The following is a 19315-nucleotide window of genomic DNA, read 5'->3' as shown; positions in this document are numbered from 1 at the left end:
AGTACCATTCCAAAAAACCCTCTCCCCTTCGGCTTGACTGACTTGGTGGAGTCTGAAGTCTTTATTTCCAAGTGGAGATCAGGACAGCAGGGGTAGCTTTCTTATTTACTGTGTCCAAAGCCGTTCACTGGCAGGCAGAGAATACACGGACTTGTTCTTGCCACAAGTACTACGTGTTACATCACAAATTAATGCCAACCTTGTGGCACAACATTCTAACCCGTGGTAGGGGGTACTGAACAGTTCAAAGGCCTTCCCTGCCTTACAAAACCAAGTTTGGAAAATGATACTGCATGCATTTATGGTGGCGTGCTGGTGGTGTTTCTTTTTTCTCCACAACAGCGATGGAACGCGTAATTCCGTTTAAAATTTGAAGTAAGATGCCGTAATTCCATTTAGCAGAGTGATATTGCACATGTATAGATATTGCACATTTAGCTAAATCAGCCAGACGCCCCTCAATACACCATTTCCCCTCGGCTCGGATACTTTGATGAAGATGAGGCTCCTCTGCCTGCTCGTGCTGCTGTTGCTATGGACGGCAGTGGTGCGAGCATCTGCAGGCACGCACGGAAGCCAGGCCGGGAACAGGAGTGCTCTTCCCTCCCTGGCCGGCTGCCCGAAGAGCTGTGGCAACCTCAGTTTCGACTACCCGTTCGGCATAGGGCCGGGCTGCTTCCAGCCGCCACAGCAAGGCTTTGAACTCATCTGCAATAGAAGCACCCACGGTGCCTCGCAGCCCCCCAGACTCTTCCTGCGCGACGGCATCACCGAGGTTGTCAATGACATCAGACCCGGCGACACATCAGGTATTGATGTATCGTTTTCCCAATCCGTCTCCGTGAGACCTGAGGTGGATGCATACAACATCTCCTGGAACCCTGGGAGATCTCTCGGTATCAATTACATATATTTAAACTTCACTGGTTGCGACTTCAACATGTATGTGCTCCAGCACGACACGAACAAGATGGTGGGTCAGTGCAGTTCTACATGCCCTGACGAAGATATCACAGATACAGTGGCCAGGCAGGACTGCAACGGTACAGGATGTTGCACTGCCGTAGGTTACTCTGAGTTGGGTGCCGGCTTGGACATCAAGTTTGTCCGCCACAAGATTGGAAAGCGGAAGTTCCAATCGCAGAGTAACCGAAGCTCCATATGGGATACAATTAATGTAGTAACCTCTGATTACGCCTATATTTACTGGGCAATCGCCGTTGATGAACCTGGCACAGATTATGCATGTCTCAGCAACCATAGCAGTGGGCGATTCGATTCATCTAACGTCACTTATTATTGTCACTGTGACCGTAGTTACCGAGGCAATCCATACATAACCAATGGCTGCTCCCGTGACAAAGGTAATTACTCCACCGTTTCTATGAGTTCAAGCTCAGGTTCTTTTATTTCGTAAGTTGTAGGATTATTCTACCGTTTCTATGGTGCGACCTCCGGTTTCACCTAGGGCCTTATGAGTAGTTTTAACATGCTCTCTTTTACACCCTCCCCCCCCCCCCTCTCACATGGGAGGTAAGAAGGCAAGAGTTAATCTGACCACTACTTAATCAAATCAATGGCTCTGGTCTATTATGAACTCTTACCTCTCATGTGAACGCGGGGGGGGGGGGGGGGGGGGGGGTAAGAGGTGTTGCGTTGCCTGACACGGCGGCGGCTTGGCCCGGCACGGCCAGATCTGGCTTGAGGCTGCGCGGCCTGCGGGCGGCGTGGGCTGCTGGTGACCGCCTCTGCTGTGGTCGCAACAAGTGGTGGTGTCGTTGCGGCAGTAGGTGGTGGTGGTGCGGGCCAGAGGTTGGGGAGCCGGCCGTGGCGGCTCTTCTAGATATGAACTCGTGGCGGTGCGGCCACGGGCAGCTTGGGTTGCCGGCGGCTACCCTGACCGAAGCCCCGACGGCTGGTCGGGGTGGCGTCGCAGTGCCGGTTGTTTGACCCCTTCCTTCTGATTCATGGGGCGTTCGACTACGTGGTTCGTGGCGCGTCCGACGGGTGGAGCATGGTGGCTCAGTGCTTCTCGGCTTTGGCTGGCCTCGGTGGCAGGGGCGCTCCGGGGCAGGGGTGCCTCCGGGTCTTGTTGTTGCCAGGGGTGACTACGGTGACTTGGCCCCTGTTCAAGAAATGGCGCGGCAGGTACGACGTGGCCGGCAGCTGCTAGTGGCCTCCCCTGCTCTGCTCTGGCCGGCGGGGCCCCAGGCTTACCAGAAGGGTCTGCTTTTCCGGCTACTTCGTCGATGGTACATGTTGATGTGGGTGGGGCGGTCTTGAATGTCGGGGCGGCGGCTCTGGTAGTGGGAACGCGGGTGGAGCTCGTGCTAAGGTGCTGCCTGGTGGCCATGGCATGTGGGTGGTGTGGTGGCCGGGTGTGACGATCGGTGGCCGAGGTGCGGCGTTCGTATCTATGCCAGGGGCGATGAGTGTGGGCCGGGATGAAAATTTGTTCTGTCTTCGGGCAGCCGGCGGCGACGATGTCCGTACCCTTCTTGAAGGTGTCGTCGTGGTCCTCATTGCATGTCGTGTTGTTCCAGGGGAAACCCTAATCGTCGGATCGGGTGGTGGTGGCCCTCTGGTGTCGTGTCCTTCCTGAAGGTACCTCTTTGGATCTCACGGGTCGTCATATACAGCTTCGTCTCTTCGCGTTGGCGTGTTCATGGTTGAGGACCCCAGTAGCTCTCCTAGTGGTAGAGGTGGTGTTGCTGCGCTCAACGCCGATGTATCCGCCTTGGGCGTGTGCGTGTGTTGTGGTGGCGTGAGTTTGTATAGAGCTCTCAATGATTGTTAATTTATATATAAAGCTGGACGAAAGCTTTTTCGGTAAAGAAGAAAATCAAGGCCATCCACATTGAACGTGCTTGGCGGCACCATCTCTGTAGTTCTATCATAAAACCTATGACCATGGACCATAATCCACCAGTCAAGCCACATTTGACCAAACAAAGGGCGCAAGGCTCGAAGACAATGCCTTCAAGAGGGCTCGCAAGCCAATGTTAGTTATCACCCATCCCCAAGTAAAACTTCAAGCCAACAGCTTCAACAAGGAAAGGACATGCGGAAGTCTGATGCTGCATGATCTAGCTCATATACATTTGGCATACGGTTCTTTCCTAGTAATATCTGGTTAATAAAGCTATAATTCCCTTGAATAGAAACTGAGTGTGTTGGTCGTGACATTAATCCGTTGGGATCTTTAGAAGTTGATCACGTGACCTCTTGTATTGGGTATGATTTTGTTCTTGTTTGAGAGGTAATATTAAAATAGATGCGCTGACCTTTTTTATGAAATCAGGGTACCATCCGATACAACGGAAGACCAACTGCTCTAGATGGTGTGGAGAAATCAGTGTCCCTTTCCCATTTGGCCTAGAGGATGGTTGTTCTGCAAGGATGTCATTTCAGCTCAATTGTACAAATTCTTCTTTGTCTACCCTCCAGATTCTTGACATGAACTACAATACAGAAGGGATCACTTATGTAAAGAATATACGTATCATGGAGGGGCTGAAGAGTACCTTTCGGTGAGTGTACCTCAAGATCCAGGCCTCTATGTTGCCTCCGCGGGTGTAGTACCACAGCAGTGGGCTGTAGCCAATTTAACATGCCACGAGTCACAGGAGAATACGACCGGATATGCATGTGTCAGCATGAATAGCACATGCTTGGGTGTCAAATCTGAACGAGAATATTACGGTTACCGTTGCACATGTATGGCCGGCTTCAATGGGAATCCATATATTGCGGATGGATGCAAAGGTACACACTGCATCTCTCTGCCTCCTCCTCCGTTGTGCACACCTCCTAAATACTACTAATATGCAAAACGTACCTTTATTAGGGAAATGCCATAATAAATGGATGATCGCACACCTTTTCGAGAAGTGATACCTTTATATCTCAAAGTAAAAAAAAACTTAGATATGCAAAAAAAACATGATCAAGCTCCACCTCTATACATACTTTGTGCACATGGTAACCTGTATGAGTTCATTCTATAATTTCTGATGTGCCCCTAATGATAAACTTACATAAAGCTCAAAATAACCTATGCTGGTATTACGTGCAGGCACTAATGGGCAACTTAATTACAATACTTATGTATTTTAATCTCGCATTATATATACTTATTGTTGCAGATGTTGACGAGTGCGAGACACCAGGAACATGTAATGGGATTTGCCATAACACTAAAGGAAGTCATTATTGCACTGAATGTCCTAGTAATACAGTGTATGACACTGCAACCAAGATGTGCACACCGACCAAAAAACAAAATCTGGTACTAGGTGAGTCCACGGTACAACCAACTCCACATAATGAGCTACATAAAATTCTGAACAGTGATGACGGGCATAATCATTACAGGTATCGCCATTGGGATTAGCGTTGGTTTTGGAATTATACTTCTCATGTCAATTGTAATATTACTCATCCGTAGATGGAAAAAAGACATCAAGAAGAAACTGCAAAGAAAGCATTTTTGGCAGAACCAAGGTCTACTCCTCGAACAATTGATATCGTCAGATGAAAATGCAAATGACAACACTAAGATTTTCTCACTATCAGAGTTAGAAAAGGCAACAAATTACTTTGATCCCACACGTATCGTTGGTCGTGGAGGGCATGGCATGGTTTATAAAGGCATCTTATCCGATCAACGGGTAGTGGCCATAAAGAAGTCTAAAGTCATTGAGCAAGTTGAGATAAGCCAGTTTATCAATGAGGTTGCAGTCCTCTCCCAGGTAAATCACCGTAATATTGTGAAGCTCTTTGGTTGTTGTCTTGAGAGAGAAGTCCCACTGCTAGTGTATGACTTCATCCCTAATGGTTCATTATTTGGAATCCTTCATGCCAGTACCACTAGCAGCTCTATCTTGTCATGGGATGATTGTTTGAAAATTGCTGCACAAGCTGCTGGAGCACTCTATTACCTCCACTCAGCTGCTTCAGTATCAATATTTCATCGTGATGTGAAGTCCACTAACATACTCTTAGATGGAAATTACACTGCAAAAGTATCAGATTTTGGCGCTTCAAGGTTGGTTCCTATTGACCAAACTCATGTCGTTACAAATATACAAGGCACATTTGGATACTTGGATCCAGAATATTACCACACTGGTATGTTGAATGAGAAGAGTGATGTCTATAGTTTTGGTGTAGTACTTGTAGAGTTACTGCTCAGAAAGAAGCCTATTTTTACAAGTGACTCTGGGCTAACGCAAAACTTGTTCAACTACTTCCTTTGGGAGATGAGAGAGAAACCACTTGCAGAAATAGTAGCTACTCAAGTTCTCGAGGAAGCAACAAATGAAGAGATTAATGATGTCGCCAATCTTGCGGAGACTTGCTTGCAACTACGAGGTGAAGAGAGACCTACAATGAAACAAGTGGAGATGAAACTACAGTATGAGCGATCTAAAAGGTTGAGATCATGTTAGGTTGTTGTCAAAAATGAAGACATGCAACCCTTGTTAAGTGGACAAAGCCAAGACTCTCTTCCGAAGTTGACTACTCCGAGTGGTATAGTAGACAGAGTTAATATAGCTTCTCAAAGGAATCAAAATTGCTACAGCTTGGAGCAAGAGTTCATGGCATCGGCGACTCTCCCACGCTAGCTAGTCCATCGTGTTCTTCGCATTAATGTTTGGTTGTCTACTTTTCCTATTGAAGTGCTACATTTTTTGCGTCCTATGATGGAGAGGGTAAAGTATACTCTACATTGTATAGTGCACTAAATAATGGGCGCTTTATACTGTCCAGATTGGAAAATTTCATTCTCATTCTTGTCTTAACAAAAAAAAAATTGTGCTACGGATGTACCATATTATTATTATGTCCAGGCCGCATTGTGAATTGTAACATCCTCATTTTCATGTGTTAAAACAATTAAAAAGCAAAGGATGTCACAAAGTGTTCAAATCAAGTAATGCTTTTACTTGGAGTTGCCCAAATAAATGCAAAAAAAGTCAATATATTAATGCAAAGCCACTCCATAAAATTAGGATATCTTGTTATAGCTTTCGGACCTCATCATGGGACCTTCCATAAAATTACCTTATCAAGCTCCAGAGGAACTCTTGTGGAAGAAGGAGACTGTGATGACGGCTCCGATGACCGAACGGAGTCGGGATCAGCTGTTGCGAAGTCCGGCGAGGTATATACATTAATTAAGCTTGTGCTGACTAGCTAATTGATGCATTAATTGTTTTGGTATGTACATATATTAACTCTTCTTTCTTCTTTTATAGCCCACCAGATCGAGCAAAACTTCGGTAACGAGACGAGGCCCGAAGAAAAGGTTGCGCCCAGATGAAAGGTTCATGATCACAGCAATCGCGGACGATGGCCAACCGAGTGAACCCGGCGGACCAAGGATGCATTTTCTGCTCAGTGCGGAACTATTGTTAGGGACAGCATCCCGATCAGCATCCACGTATGGAATCACCAGTAGAAAAAGGGCCTAATGTGAAGCACATTAGTCCCGGTTTTAAATTGAACCGGCACTAATGTGACCATTAGTGCCGGTTCCAACGGCTAGGCGGACGATGGTCATTAGTCCTGGTTCGTCGCGAACCTCTAGTATCGGTTCGTGCCACAAACTGGTACTAAAGAGGTGGTGGCAGGCTGGTGTCAGGCTGCGGCCCAACCAGCACCTCTAGTACCGGTTCATGCCATGAACCGGGACTAAAGATGCACCTTTAGTCCCGGTTCGTATAATCAACCGGGACTAGAGATGCCTCTATATAAACCCTTCGTCGAGCCCGCCCCCATTTCTCTCTGTTTTTTCCCTTTCATTCCTTCCTCCCCTCTGTTCTTCCCCATTGCTCGAGCTCACACTCTATTTTTGCCAAAATTTATGAAAATTTGAAGGCACCCCATCCATCCAAGTGATCACAAAGGTTAGCAACTTTGTCCTTTCATCTCTCATTGCTAGATTAGCTCTTGCAATGCTCTATAAGTATAATGATTTGTGGGTTTTATTTTGGGAGGAATTATATGTGGTAGTATTTTGATTTATATGCAAATTGAGGTCAAAATAACTCTTAGTTTGCATATGTAGGTGTGGTTTACTTAGTGTCTTCCCGTCTCTGTCCTAACCACCGTCGATCACCCGCACCGTCCCGTCGCCGGCTCCACATTGTGGTGAGCCTCTTGTTCTTATCTTTTTAGTATAAGAAAATATCATGTGTGTGTGATTTAAATATATAGTTACTTGTATAATTATCTTACATGTACGTTGTTTGTTATACATAGTGTCATGGTTTTGATATCCGCCCCCGTCGGCCCTCGTCCGGGTTATGATTCAGATGTGGTATATTCTTTTTTAGAACTATTTGTTGCATTTCGTGTTTATGACAAAATATGCCCATCAAGTTGACATAGATATTTTTATCTAGGAGGTATTTGAACCGGAAATTCCAACCAACCCTATTGTCGAGAGGATAAATTTAGTTGAAAAAGAAAATGAGTATTTGAAAGAAAAGTTGAAAAGGATTGAGGGGGAGAAGATGGAATTGGAGTTGCATGTTGCCGATGTCGTCGATGATCACAAGATCAAGATGGAGAAAATGCGCTTGAAGATTGGAAAGATTAAAAAATGTGTCATCGATAGTGAGGCTTGGTATCATTACGCTGTTGGATCAATTGTTACCTTAGTTGCAATCTTGATCGCATTTGTTGTTGCATTTAAATGCTTTAGCTAGAGAGTTATTTGTATGTTGTTTTATGAGAATAAGAACTTTATGTACGAACTTGTATTAATTTGGTCTTTTTGGTGCTGTGTAAATGAAGATGAGCCGGCAATAGATGTATGATGACTGATGCTCTCCCCAGTTCATTAATGGTTTGCATACTTTTCTGCTTGCGGCTGAGGCAAACAAGCGGCGAATGGTTTTATGCCTTGTCCATGTGCTAACTGTAAGAATGATATGAATTACTCTAAGTCAAGAACCATTCACGCCCACCTGTTTGAGTCTGGTTTCATGCCCCACTATAATGTTTGGACCAAGCATGGAGAAAGAGGGGTTATGATGGAAAATAATGAAGAAGAAGAGGACGACGACAGCTATCCTGGCAATGGGTTCCCTTAATACGATGGTACAACAATGGGGGAAGAAGCTGAGCTGGCAATGCAGGAAGAAGTTGAAGAAGAGGCATCAGATGAGCCCGCTGATGATCTAGGTCGGGCCAGTGATGATGCAAAGAGAAACTGCGCAAGTGAAAAGGAGAATAAGAAGTTGCAGCGCATGTTAGAGGATTACAAGAAATTGTTGTACCCGAATTGCAAAGCTGACAAAAAGTTGGGCACCACACTGGAATTGCTGCAATGGAAGGCAGAGAATGGTGTATCTGACAAGGGATTTGGAAAGTTGCTGATAATGTTAAAGAAGATGCTTCCATAGAACAATGAATTGCCCGAGAGTACATACGAAGCAAAGAAGGTTGTCTTCCCTCTGGGATTAGAGGTGTAGAAAATACATGCATGCCGTAATGACTGCATCCTCTACCGCCATGAGTACAAGGATTTGAACGCGTGCCCGGTATGCGGTGCATTGCGCTATAAGATCAGCCGCGATGACCCTGGTGATGTCGAGGGCGAGCGCCCCAGGAAGACGATTCCTGCCAAGGTGATGTTCCAATAATACCATGGTTGAAACATTTGTTCCAAAACAAAGAGCATGCCAAGTCGATGCGATGGCATGGAGAAAACCGTAAGAACGACGAGAAGCTGAAAGTACCAGCTGACGGGTCGCAGTGGAGAAAATCAAGAGAAAGTACTGAGAGGACTTTTTAGGTGACGCAAGGAACGTATGGTTTGGTCTAAGCGCAGATGACATTAATCCTTTTGGAGAGCAGAGCAGCAACCATAGTACCTGGCATGTGACTCTATGTATGTATAACCTTCCTCCTCGGTTGTGCATGAAGCGGAAGTTCATTATGATGACAGTGCTCATCCAAGGCCCTAAGCAACCCGGCAACGACATTGATGTGTACCTAAGGCCATTAGTTGAAGAACTCTTACAGTTGTGGAATGAAAAAGGTGTACGTGCGTGGGATAAGCACAACCAGGAAGAATTTGACCTACATGTGTTGTTGTTTGTGACCATCAATGATTGGCCTGCTCTGAGTAACCTTTCAGGACAGACAAACAAGGGATACCGCGCATGCACGCACTGTTTGGATGATATCAACAGTATATATTCGGATAATTGTAAGAAGAATGTGTACCTGGGACATCGTCGATTTCTTCTGAGCAGGCATCCCCTAAGAAAAAAAGGCAAGCATTTCAAAGGTGAGGCGGAACACCAGACAAAGCCTCGCCATCGTACCGTACCAGTGATGATGTACATGATATGGTCAAAGATTTGATGGTAATCTTTGGGAAGGGTCCTGGTGGACAATCTGTTCCGAATGACGCTGACAGACGCGCACCCATGTGGAAGAAGAAATATATATTTTGGGACCTACCCTATTGGAAAGACCTGGAGGTCCGCTTTGCCATCAACGTGATGCACGTGACGAAGAATCTTTGCGTGACCCTGCTTGGCTTCTTGGGCGTGTAAGGGAAGACAAAAGATACACCTGAGGCACGGGAGAACCATTAGCGTATGCATGGAAAGGACGACATACATCAGGGTCATGCCAGCTATGCTCTTACCAAAGAAGAGAAGAAAATCTTCTTTGAATGCCTGCTTAGTATGAAGGTACCGTCTAGCTTCTCTTCGAATATAAAGGGAATAATAAATATGACAGAGAAAAAGTTTCAGAACCTAAAGTCTCATGACTGCCACGTGATTATGACGCAGCTGCTTCCGGTTGCATTGAGGAGGCTTCTATCGGAGAACGTTCGATTAGCCATTGTGAAGCTGTGTGCATTCCTCAATGCAATCTCTCAGAAGGTAATCGATCTAGAAATCATACCAAGGTTGAAGATTTGTTGCAATGTCTTGTCAGTTTCGAGTTGGTGTTTCCACAATCCTTCTTCAATATCATGACGCATGTCCTAGTTCACCTATGCGAAAGGATTGCCGTTCTGGGTCCTGTATGTCCACACAATATGTTCCCCTTTGAGAGGTTCACAGGAGCCTTAAATAAATAGGCCAGAAGGAAGCATCTCCAAGGGCGATGATAATGAGGAGGTCATTGAGTTTTGTGTTGACTTTATTCCTAACCTTAAGCCGATTGGTGTTCCTGAATCGCGGCATAAGGGCAGACCTGGTGGAAATGGCATGCTAGGACCGGATCAAATAATATGTATGGACGGGCATTCTCTCACTGAAGCACACTACATAGTTCTACAAAATTCCGCCTTGGTGGCTCCGTATATGGAGGAACACAAAAATATTCTAAGCTCCAAATACCCGGAGTAGTCTGAAGACTGGATTACACATGAACAAACGAGGACTTTCGTCGGTTGGTTGCAGACACATGCCATGCAAGACGCCGATATTGAAGATGACATGTACTTGCTGGCCCAGTTACCATCTTCGAATATAATGACTTTCAAAGGATACGAGATAAATGGGAATACATTTTACACGATCGCCCTAGATAAAAAGAGCATCAACCAAAACAGTGGTGTCCGTTTTGGTGCAGCAACTAGTAGGGGAAAGGACACATATTATGGTTACATAGAGGAGATATGGGAACTGGACTATGGACTTGATTTGAAGGCCGCTTTGTTTCGGTGCAAATGGGTCAATATAACAGGAGGCGGCGTAAAGGAAGACCCGTAGTACGGAATGAAAATAGTGGATCTCAACAATCTTGCGTACGCAGACGAACCATTCGTCCTAACCAATGATGTGGCGCAGGTTTTCTATGTGAAGGACATGTCTACAAGCCGAGAAAAAGAAAAAAATAAGGAAGCGAATACATCATACAATGAATCAAAGCGCCACATAGTTCTTTCAGGGAAAAGAAACATCATGGGAGTGGATGACAAGACAGACATGTCAGAAGATTATGAAAAGTTTCATGAAATTGCTCCCTTCAAAGTGAATATTGACCCGAGCATCTAGTTAAATGATGAAGATTGTCCATGATTACGGCGCAAAGGGACACACGCGAAGAAAAAGTTTCACACCCAAAGACAGTAGGGAATCTTTGTAATAGTTAGAGTGCTTATGTGTTTTGCATTTGAAACGTGTACTTTTGTGCTTCGGACAAACGTGTACCTTTCTAACTTCATTTGCTAATTTTCAGCTCATTTACTGATATTGTTTTCAAGCTAAATGACCCTGAAATTGTAAACCACTACAAATGAACTCTAAAAAGATTGAAAGTCGGCATGGTATCATCATTTCATCCCCATAGCATGTGCAAAAAAAAGTAGAGAGGGTTATGGCAAAAACTGGATGCACTTTGTGTACAAAATGGACAATCTCTTTCGAGGTATCAGGGTTTCGGACGAAAACTCGTCTGTTACAAAGGCATTTCATTTTCTAACTTATTACAACTCCAGACTTTTTGTGCATTCAGTATGCACCATTCAAAGCCATGTCATCAACTTTCAACCCTTTCTGACATCATTTGTTATTTTTGATGCATTTACTTATTTTTTTGAGCTAAATGACCCTTAAATTGAAAAGCACTATAAATGAACTCTGAAAAAGGTTGAAAGTTGGCATTGTATCATCATTTCACACACATAGCATGTGCAAAAAAGTAGAGAGGGTTACGGCAAACACTGGATCCATTTCGTGTATAAAATGGACAATCTTTTTCGAAGTATCAGGGTTTCGGACGAAAACTCATCTGTTACAAAGATATTTCATTTTTTTAATTTATTACAACTCCAGACTTTTTCTGTGTTCAGTATGCACTATTTAAAAATATGTCATCAACTTTCAACCCTTTCTGACATCATTTGCTATTTTTCATGCATTTCATGTTTTTTAGCTAAATGACCCTGAAATTGAAAAGCACTACAAATGAACTCTGAAAAGGTTGAAAATTGGCATGGTATCATCATTTCACCCACATAGCATGTGCAAAAAGTAGAGAGGATTACGGCAAAAACTGTATCCACTTCGTGTACAAAATGGACAATCTTTTTCGAAGTATCAGGTTTCGAACGAAAACTCATCTGTTACAAAGAAATTTCATTATTAAATAATCTAAGTATTACTAAATTGAATATAATGATAAAACACACTAATATTAAACATAAGAAAAAAGAATCACTGAAAAATCTATTTTTAAAATAAAGTTATTCCCAAACTAGTGATTCACAAAAATTTCAAATAATTCAAATTTAAACTATTCAAATTTGAAAACTACTTACACTAATAGAAAGTTTGTAACTTTTGGTACGTAAAGCAAAAATATTCACAAAGGAATTCTAAATACAGCAGAAAAACAACTCAGAAATAAATAAAAAGAAAATAAATAAAGGAGAAAAGAAAAAAAGAAAAAGCAAATTAAAAAAAAAGCCCGTGCCGGTGCTTATAAATTGGTCTTGGCGCTCCTCGGTTAGTAAGGTGAGACTAAACTTGCGCATCGCCTGGAGCCAGCGCACCCCCTTTAGTATCGGGTCGTGGCTCCAACCGGTACTAGGGGGGGGGGGGGTAGTACTGGTTGCAGCCACGGCCCGGTACTAAAGGGGGTCGCTTCCTACCGCTTGGCCTGGCAAAATTTGACACGTAGTACCGGGTCATGGCTTCAGCCGGTCCTAAATGCCCCTCCTATATATATAGCACTTATAAAAATTTGCAGTTTCATCTCCACTTCCTCTCCTCTGCTTCGACGTCTCCGCCGCCCCCGTCGCGCGCCGTCGTGTCGCCGCCCCGGCCCGTCCATGTCGCCGTCCCTGTCGTCGCCGCATCTCGCCGCCGCAGCCCCGTCACCGCGCCCGTCGATCCCCCCCCCCCCCCCCCCCCCCGTCGCCGCCCCGGTCGCCCCGCCCTGTGAGCCCCCTGCGCGCCCCATGGTCGCACCCCGCCCGTACACACACACACACGCGTACAGGCGCGTGCACACGCACACACTCATTTTTTTACTTATTTTATGTTTTCCGTTTTTTAGATTAATGTCAAATTGTTGATGTCAAAGTTTTAGCTAGCTAGATGAATTAGATTATAATGTCAAATTGTTAATTAGATGATCAAATTAGATATATTAATGTCAAATGTTAGTTTAGATAGAAATGTTATATATATGTCAAAGGTGAGATGAATTAGATGAATTAGCTAGATAGAAATGTTAGATTAATGTCAAATGTTAGCTTAATGAATTAAATGAACTAGTCTTGAACCCGTGCATTCGTACGGGCTCGAACTTTTGTTAAAATGAATCAGTTAGAATTATTTAATGGCATTTATTAAATTGATAATGAAAAGGTAAGAAAGGCACTATGAAAGAACTACATGCTCGCACATGTTTGAAAGCCATCACGTTCATCCACACAGTTATACTTATCTCGACCGTAAAAATTTAGATATAAACAGCCAAGATTTAAAGATATAGCGTTACATACAAATATTGTGTACAAACATATATGCACATCCAAAATCTGCCACGGTCCACTCAAAAAAAAATGCCCAGGTCATTGTATCGATTCCCTCCGTTCCTAAATGTAAGTCTTGTTAGAGATTCTAATAAGTGACTACATACGGAGTAAAATGAGTGAATCTATACTTCAAAATATGTCTATATATCTCCGTATGTAGTCCCTTATTGAAATCTCTAAAAAGACTTATATTTAGGAACGGAGGGAGTACGAAGGAAAAGTGCACGCGTGCATGAGAAGGACACATTCAAAGTCACGTATACTATATTAATTTAAGGTGTAGCTGCTACAACCTGTCACGTGTATAATATTGTGAAAAGCAAAAGTAACTTTCTAGATAGCCGACAGTTTTCTTATCAGACCGAACAGTTTTTTTAGTCCACATTCAGAGTACCAATCGGATTCACCCGCAAAAAAGGAGAGCGCCGAACAGATTTTTTTTTGAAGGAAGTGCCAAACGGATTCTAAAGTCCATATATTTCATCAGCTGTTGAAAGAAATAGGCCAGTACTAGGCGCCGGCGCACCAGCCCAAAGTTTGGGCTGGTCGCTGCGCAGCCCTCGGATCGCTCCACACGCAGTCGTATGATATCTCTCTACCCTTGTCTTTTTCACATCCGCGCGTCCACATCCTAAACGAGAAAAACCACGAAAACAAAACTATGGCGCCGCCCACTCCCCCTTCCCCTGCGTCGTGCAGCACGCGGTACCTCCCCTCATGCCCAGCCGCCCCCGTCGCTCGTCGTCGACCCTCACCACCGGCACACTCGCCATCGCCAAAATCGCAAACAGAAAGGTTCGCTAGTTCCAGCAAAAGTGAAGAACAATTGTAGCAGAAAAATACGCTGGTTCCAGCAAAACTTCAAGATGATGGGAACAAAAATAACGGATGTCTGTTCCAGCAAAAATCAGAAGGTAGATAAGAAATAGAAATTATGCTTGCAACAAAAAAAGAAAATGGTTCCAGCAAAAGCACTTGCCGCTTCCAGCAAAACTATGAATTATTGTCACTGGGTTGTAGCAAAAAAAATCATCGCTTCCAGCAAAAAAAAATTGCTGGTTCCAGCAAGGATGGATCGCCGTCGCACCACGCGTGTCGCTGGTTCCAGCATTTGTTTTGCTGGTTGCAACTCCACCGGCCTATGGTTGTAGCTCCGCCGAACTAAGGTTGCAGCTCCACCGCGCCTGGGTAGCAGCATCTCTGCCGGCAAATCGCATCAGTGGTTGGTGTCGGCCGCCCCGCTTATAGCCCGTCGTCACCTCCCCTCCAAACAGGGGGCTCCGCTGCTTGTAGCACTTGCGTTGGCCGACTTGCAGCACTTGTGTCGCTGCCCCCGCCCGCAGCAGCCGGCTCCTTCCCTGTATTTGCAATGCAAGTGGCCATGGATATCTAGCAACAGCATGTGGGAGAAGAATAGGAAAGGGGATGAGAGATAGTGTTCAGGGTGGGGGAAATGAGTGGAGGAGAACGACACCGCATGAAGAGATAAGGGAAACAGTCAAAAGGCGGTGCGTGGGCCACTAGCAGCGAGTTGGCTGCGCGAGGCGACCGGCCAGAGCGTTTGGCCGGTCCGCCGTTCACAAATGTTTACCAAAGAAATAAGGGTCCATTTTTTAACCTGCAAAAAAATAAGTACATAGTTGTCTTGCTATAAACAAGACATGTAAGCACTCCAGAAAAAATAGGAAATTAATTACCCCAAGAAAGAAACAAAGTAAATGTAAGAAATCATGTACAACAAGAACAGACGTGCCAACTAAAAAAAGGACACACGTGCAATTTTAGATTTCGGTGACACTCCTTAGTACGGGGCAGTTGCAAATTTGTGTGAGTTACGTCCTTAATTTTATGTACATTTTTCTACATATGAACAACTTATAAATTTTGGTTGAGAAAATAAAATGAGATGCATACCAGGCATGCAGCTATTGTTTAGGGAAAATATGTGGATTAACAACATCGTCCTATTATTTTGAGTGAGATGATGATACCTCATACAACTTATAGTCTGGACGAAATACATCATTTCAAGAAGACAAAATTTAACAAAAAGAATTACTCTGCGACACATGACAACAACTATAGAGTTGTCCCGTAGTGACAACTAACACTGAGATGTATCCTTCAGGAGTTGAGGGAGGATAGTCAAAGCCTGCTAGCAAAATACTAGGAAGAGTAACAAGCAAGAGGAAGCAGAATGATGGTAGGTTTTTCAAAACAAAGACGCGAGCATGATGAGCGAGCATAGAAAATATTGTCATCGAGCGTGGTGGAGTTTGCACAACCGATCAAGTGGTGGAATAGAAAAAACTAGCGGCACCCACATGTAAAGTTAATGCAAATGGGCAAATTGCCGGCATGTAATTATTGATGTGAACTGCTATAAAAAACAAATATAAGTGACAGAGTCCGAAAATTTACAATGTATATATGTTATGGTAATCTAACTACAAAGGCAAACACCAATGTATTTTTCAAACACGTCTTAATTGTAAAACATGTTGTCAAACATTATAATTAATAGTAAAATTGCCGGTGAAATACACGTGACACAAGCTAACAATTTTTGTTCTCTAATGAAGTAAAAATAATAATTCTAAATAGTGTAGATTATTGTATTGGGAATAACGAATGAATATAAATTAGCAGTTTAAATATTATGAAAAAGATGTAATGGTGTGTCTGTGTATCAAATCTAATATAATATACATGAATAAACGTAACAAAAGGAATGGAAATCTAAGGTGTGCGGATGCACGGGTCACCCAACTAATTATTTAAAAAAGCTATGCATGCTCGGTATGTTTTAGTTTAAAAGAAAATAATTCAAAGATGTAAATTAGTTCTATTGGAAAAGGTTGATCAACTAGATCGCCACCAATAAGGCCAAGGTTTAACCTCTATCTATGGAAATTTATAAATAGTTGCTTTCAAAAAAATATAAGTAAAAAAGTGTCAGCAAAAGGTATAAATTAGTTCTGTTGAAAAAGTTTCATCAACGGCATTCGGGCGAGGTTCCGGCTTTATCTGCTGACAATTATGAATAGTCATTTCTCAAATATAGATGTAAATAACTGTAATATCCGTATAGGTAGCACAAGATATTAACATATTGGTTCACTAGAACGGAGGAAAGACTTATCTTCTTATTTGGTTAGGTCTAAACTATGTTTATTAAATGTATATGTCCAACTCAGAAAACAAATGTAGAATATCCTAATTTTTTTGTAATGATGTTCTTATTAAAAAGAGAATACATATCACAGGCAAAACAAATAGTATTTGTCTAATATTTCTTAAATCTCAACACTTTTGTATACATGGATACCTTTATCTATATAACAAAAATTGTTTCCCCTAAATTCAAACACTTACTATTGGCCCTCTTACCCATTTTAGGTGATGGAGACCTAATAACCTTAATGCAATCAAGAATCAGAAAAACAATTCCAAAATTTCATAACCGCCGAGCCGACACAACGACTACTCTAGCTGCGCAATTGCGCGGGACACTCCACTAGTTCCTACATATTGGGCAATGCTCTAACAGTTAGTATGGGGTCATAGCCCACAAAAATAAAGTAACAATACTTCCATAAGGATCAAAATACAAACAAACATTGATATATTTCTTGAAATATCCATTAGATGGAACACACTTGGACCCAGAGGTTCAAATCTTTTCGCTAATTTTATCTCCGACTTATCAACAACCTGCCATAGGATAATTTTCCGTGTTTCGTAATTGGGACACTTCTCGAAGCTCTCCTATAGGACCATGTGCATTTATATTTATAAGCATAACTCCATCTTCACGAGTGTGCTGTGGAAGGAGCTGTTCCGTTTGACGCACACCAAGCTTCGCATGAGCACGGCTCGTCACCCACGGACGGACGGGCAAACGGAGCGCGTCAACAAGTGCTTGGAGACCTTCTTGTGCTGCTTCGTCCACGCCTGTCCTACCAAATGGTACACCTGGCTCCCTCTCGCTGAGTTCTGGTACAATACTTCCCCACACTCAGCTTTGGGCACTACTCATTTCGAGGTGCTCTACGGCCACGCCCCGCGTCATTTCGGCATCGTCGGCCCGGTGGCTTGCGTGTCTCCAGACTTGGCAGAATGAATCCAAGACCTTGTGCAGATGACGGCCCTCATCCGTCAGCATCTGCTGCGAGCTCGCCAACAAATGAAGGACTCCGCGGACAAACGCCGCTCCGATCAGGTCTTCACGGTGGGCGATTGGGTGTTTCTCAAGCTGCAACCTTACGTCCAGCGTTCGGTGGCTATGGGCAGGAATCAGAAGCTCGCCTTCCGCTACTTCGGTTCCTACAAGGTGCTCCGTCGCGTGGGCGCGGTGGCGTACAAGCTGCAGATGCCCGAGAACAGCACCGTCCACCCCGTGTTCGACGTCTCCCAGCTGCGGCAAGCACTTCCGCCGACGGAGCAGGCACTTCAGCAGCTGCCAGCAGCGGCATCATCGACGCCGATACCAGAAGAAATCCTGGAGGATCGCGTCATACAATGGGGTGGCGCATCGGTACCTCAGGTGCGAGTTCGTTGGACAGATCAACCACCCAAGTTCGCTACATGGGAGGATCGGCCGGAGCTTCAACACCACTTCACAGGTGCTCCAGCTTGGGGACAAGCTGTGTCTCAAGGAGGGGGCACTGTTACGGCGCAAGTACCACCCTGCCAAGACCAGACCTCAACATCCACCGGGCCGAACGGGCCCAGTGCATACGGAGGCCCAGCACCCGTTTCCCTGGCCACATCTGGGACACCAAGAACGAGGTTAAGTAGGGCTAGGTTTTCCCGAGCAAGGGCATCGAAGAACTGGAACCTGGTGGCGGCTCTCATCCTCTTCCTCCCTTCTCTCTTAGAGCATTACTAGTAGAGCCCTCAAACCCTCAAACCCCTAAAAATAACCGTTTTTTTACAATTTTCGCCAAAAAAACGCCGTAGACTAGAACCTCTAAACCCTCAAACCCGTAAAAAAATTTAGAGGTCCAACCCTCAAACCACTTTGCAATCTGTAGAAGTAGGGGTTGAGGGGAAAATCGCCCCCCAACCCGCACTCCTCCTCCTCGCTCGCTCCTCGCTCGCGCGGGAGCAAACCGCCTCCTCCTCCCGGCCTCCTCCTTCCGCCGCCTCCTGCCGCGCCGGCCATGGAGGGCCCCGCCGCCGCCGCGCCCCCGCCCGCCGCGCCCGCCCCTGTGGGAGGCTCCTGGCGCCGATGGGAGGCTCCTGGCGCAAGTTCAAGCGAACCCGCACCAAGATGCGTGTGGGGTTGCCGCGCAAGAAGCCGCGCGAGTTCAAGCCGGCCTTCGACCTGCCCGAGGCGCTCGCCGCCGCCGGCGGCCACATGCCGAGCTGGGACGCGGAAGGCAGTGTCGTGAAGAACTACTCCGCTTTCGGGGTCCTGGCCAACCCCAACCTGCTCGGCGCCCACTCCCGCGGCACGCGAGGCCTCGTCCAGAGCGCCTCGCTGCAGGCGCCCGACGTCGACGCCTTGCGCGCCCCCGTGGACGAGTTCGGCCCCGTCGACACCGGCAGTGACCTCGAGTGCGACGGTCAGTCTCCCGTCCCTTCGCCTCGTCTGAGAAACTTGGACCGGCTCACGAGCTGGTGAATTCATGTTTTATGCCCAGTTTCTTCGGGACATGTCGCTAATTTGGTTATACTGATGGGCAAATTTGGTAGATCAGTTGGCATGGCATAATGCGATTTGTCAACCATGTGTTGTTGTTCATTTATGTTTGGGCATATACAGATGGTTTGCCTCTAGATTTGATA

General features: G+C 45.0%; 1 protein-coding gene and 1 pseudogene across 1 annotated transcript; both read left to right on the top strand.

Moving 5' to 3' along the window:
* The first annotated feature begins 414 nt into the window (after positions 1–414).
* LOC123135480 (wall-associated receptor kinase-like 6) lies at positions 415–7785 on the top strand (annotated as a pseudogene).
* A 10941-nt stretch (positions 7786–18726) lies between these two features.
* On the top strand, positions 18727–19315 carry LOC123133221 (uncharacterized). Its single transcript, XM_044552745.1, has one exon. The coding sequence runs from the start codon at positions 18756–18758 to the stop codon at positions 19149–19151; it is 396 nt and encodes a 131-aa protein (XP_044408680.1). The 5' UTR covers positions 18727–18755; the 3' UTR covers positions 19152–19315.

The sequence above is a fragment of the Triticum aestivum genome, chromosome 6B (assembly GCF_018294505.1).
Source record: "Triticum aestivum cultivar Chinese Spring chromosome 6B, IWGSC CS RefSeq v2.1, whole genome shotgun sequence".
NCBI lineage: Eukaryota > Viridiplantae > Streptophyta > Magnoliopsida > Poales > Poaceae > Triticum > Triticum aestivum.
This window is presented reverse-complemented; position numbering and strand designations above follow the sequence as displayed.

Coding starts and splice junctions, on each gene's coding strand:
- LOC123133221 (XM_044552745.1), top strand. CDS start 18,756: ATGGGAGGCTCCTGGCGCAAGTTCAAGCGAACCCGCACCAAGATGCGT.